Source organism: Pteropus vampyrus, unplaced genomic scaffold, assembly GCF_000151845.1.
Source record: "Pteropus vampyrus isolate Shadow unplaced genomic scaffold, Pvam_2.0 Scaffold288, whole genome shotgun sequence".
Lineage (NCBI taxonomy): Eukaryota > Metazoa > Chordata > Mammalia > Chiroptera > Pteropodidae > Pteropus > Pteropus vampyrus.
The window spans coordinates 3,737,848-3,740,270 of NW_011889069.1; the positions used below are offsets into that span (position 1 = coordinate 3,737,848).

The window sequence follows — 2,423 nt, forward strand, 5'->3', positions numbered from 1 at the left end:
AGTTTCTGGAGCACCCAGCATGGCCTGCACCACGCAGTGCCGTGGTGGCCTGTTGTCTGTCTCACCACAAGGCTGCAGTGTGTACCTCCAGAGGCAAGCCATGAGGTGCTCAGTGTCTGATGAAATGGATGGATGGATGGATGGATGGATGGATGGATGGATGGATGGATGGATGGATGGATGGATGGATGGCAAAGCACTCATACCAGAGGCCAAGGTGGTGGTTAAATAGTATGTCTCTTTATTAGCAGTTCATGGAGAAGATTCCAGTGTTGCTATTGTCAAAAGGGAGGGCTCACCCACTGGATTCTCTGTGCCCAGGTGTGGTCACTCTTCTTCTTACATAGGCTGATCCTTGACCGTAAAGGACATCGACCTGGGGAGCAGAGAAATGCCAGTGGGGCACATCATAGAAACGTGAGTTTATGATAAAGGGCAGGGCTGACGATGGCTCCTCCTTCACAGAGCTGGATGCAGAGAGCAAGAAAGCCCACAGAAGGAGAGGGTGGTGGTGTGTCAGAGCTGAGACTAAAGCCTGGCTCTGCTACTTCAAACTTCAGAAGCCCCTGCAAGTACTTCAGATTCTTCACCTCAGTCTTAGCAAATCACTGACATGGTGTGTGGCACATGCTGCATGCCACTGTCCTCAAAGCAGTGTTCCAAAGTCTGAGGAAATTGAGGTGCAGAGGCATAAAGCAACTCTCCAGTGGTGGAGCTGGAGTGGACCCCAGCATCTGCTCCCAAGGGTCTGCTTAAGCCCTGCCATCTGCATGGTGGGCATGAACAACACTCACCTCTTAAGGTTGTCTTGGATCAGATGAGAAATCTTGACAAAATAAGAGTATTGTGCAGAAACTGGCATAAAGTAAGTGCTCAATAAATGCCACATTACATCTCTGTGGCCCTCCTTTAAGCTTGTTGGGGTCAACTAAGTCTAAATCACTCTTTCAGTTCCCCATGACAGTTAGCACAGTCTTTCATGCCTGGCAGGGGTGCAATAATCATTTTCTGAGTGGACGCCTCCTGTAATTGCCACACTTGTCACTGGCCTTCCACCTTCCAGAGACACGTAAACAGTCACTATTATTATCACTGCTACTGAATGCAGGCCAACAGGACATGTGACCCAAAGTCACAGTTCCACTGGTGGTAGGGACAAAATCTGTGTGCCCTCGCTCCTGCCTACAGTGCCTGTGATCTTGTGCTTCAAATGGGGTCAGCAGACCAGCAGCAGTATTGCCTGGGGGCATCAGAAATGCAGAACTTCAGGCTCCACCACGGCCTAACACCAGAACCCCAGGTGATCCCAGACTGTGCACCATCAAGAAGCACTGGTCTGACTCCACCGTTCAAAGAGTCAGAGAGGCCAATCTGAACTGGACTTCGGTTCTTTCCAGAAATTTAAGGAAAGCGCTGCAGGAGCCTAAGGCAGCTGCCTTCTTCCCTACCTGAACTGGCCCCAAGTACAGGCCCTCACCGGTATGGAAAGGCCAAACCTGATTATCAAGCCGTTGCCTCGGTGCACCATCTCCCTGCACAGGGTACACAGGGTAGCCATCTTTCTCCTGATGGTTCTCTCACCTGTTGCTCTCAACAGTCTGAGTAGGATTTTCTGTCATGAAGCTCCTGAGATGATCCATTTGTTAAATGGGATAAGCTACAGGGGACAGAGAAGATGGGCAAGGCAGAGGAGAGATTGCAAGATGACAGAGCCCACCCACAGCACACACTCAGACCACCGCCCAGGCTGGGGTGGGGCAGCCAGCCATGCCTGGGCCATTGCCCCATCTGGGCCTAGCAGCAGTGTCTTATACAGAGGCACTCAGCCCAGAGGGGCAACAGACTTGGTCAGGCCTGTGTTTGAGCTGGAGCTAAAGGAGGCCTTCAGAAGTAAGGCCAACAGCCCCCCCACCCCGCCCCACTTACCCCCAGTTAGGAATATAAATCAACTTGTCCCAGTGGCTTACCTTCGTCTCACCTGCTCTATCCGATCACGCATAACATCACTTCTCACCTCGCTTGGCACTTGGAAGACACGGGTATGGCTGCAGAACACCATTCAAACCCTGAGATTCCCAAGTGTCTTTTTCACTGCTAGAGTTGCAATCATATGAACGATAGTTCTGACCCCATCGCCATGAACTTATGAGCTGGTCCTTGACTTTCTAGTATCAGGAACTCAAAACGTTCTTTTTACTAATGAAGTACCCCTGAGCCACCCAATAATCCTGGGCAGCTGCAAATAGTCCTAAGAAGAGTTGAGGAAACAGAGGGCTTAAGTGCTTTTACTAGAGTTACATAGCAGACAAGTGGTCTCGGAAGACATGCAATTCATCCCTTCTAAATTCTTCTCCAACTTTATTATCAGCTCTTTTTGATCAGCATTGTGACACATTTGCTATGGTTTAGAGATACTTCTAGAA

At 50.0% G+C, this 2,423-nt stretch overlaps 1 protein-coding gene across 1 annotated transcript in view; it reads right to left on the reverse strand.

Annotated features, from left to right (window-relative positions):
- Positions 1 to 1,590: 1,590 nt before the first annotated feature.
- SPATA19 (spermatogenesis associated 19) overlaps positions 1,591 to 2,423 on the reverse strand; it is a 4,650-nt gene continuing 3,817 nt past the window's right edge. Inside the window, exon 6 of the mRNA XM_011376243.1 lies at positions 1,591 to 1,657. Within this exon, the coding sequence (XP_011374545.1) occupies positions 1,591 to 1,657 (67 nt within the window). The remainder of the gene's footprint in view (positions 1,658 to 2,423) is intronic.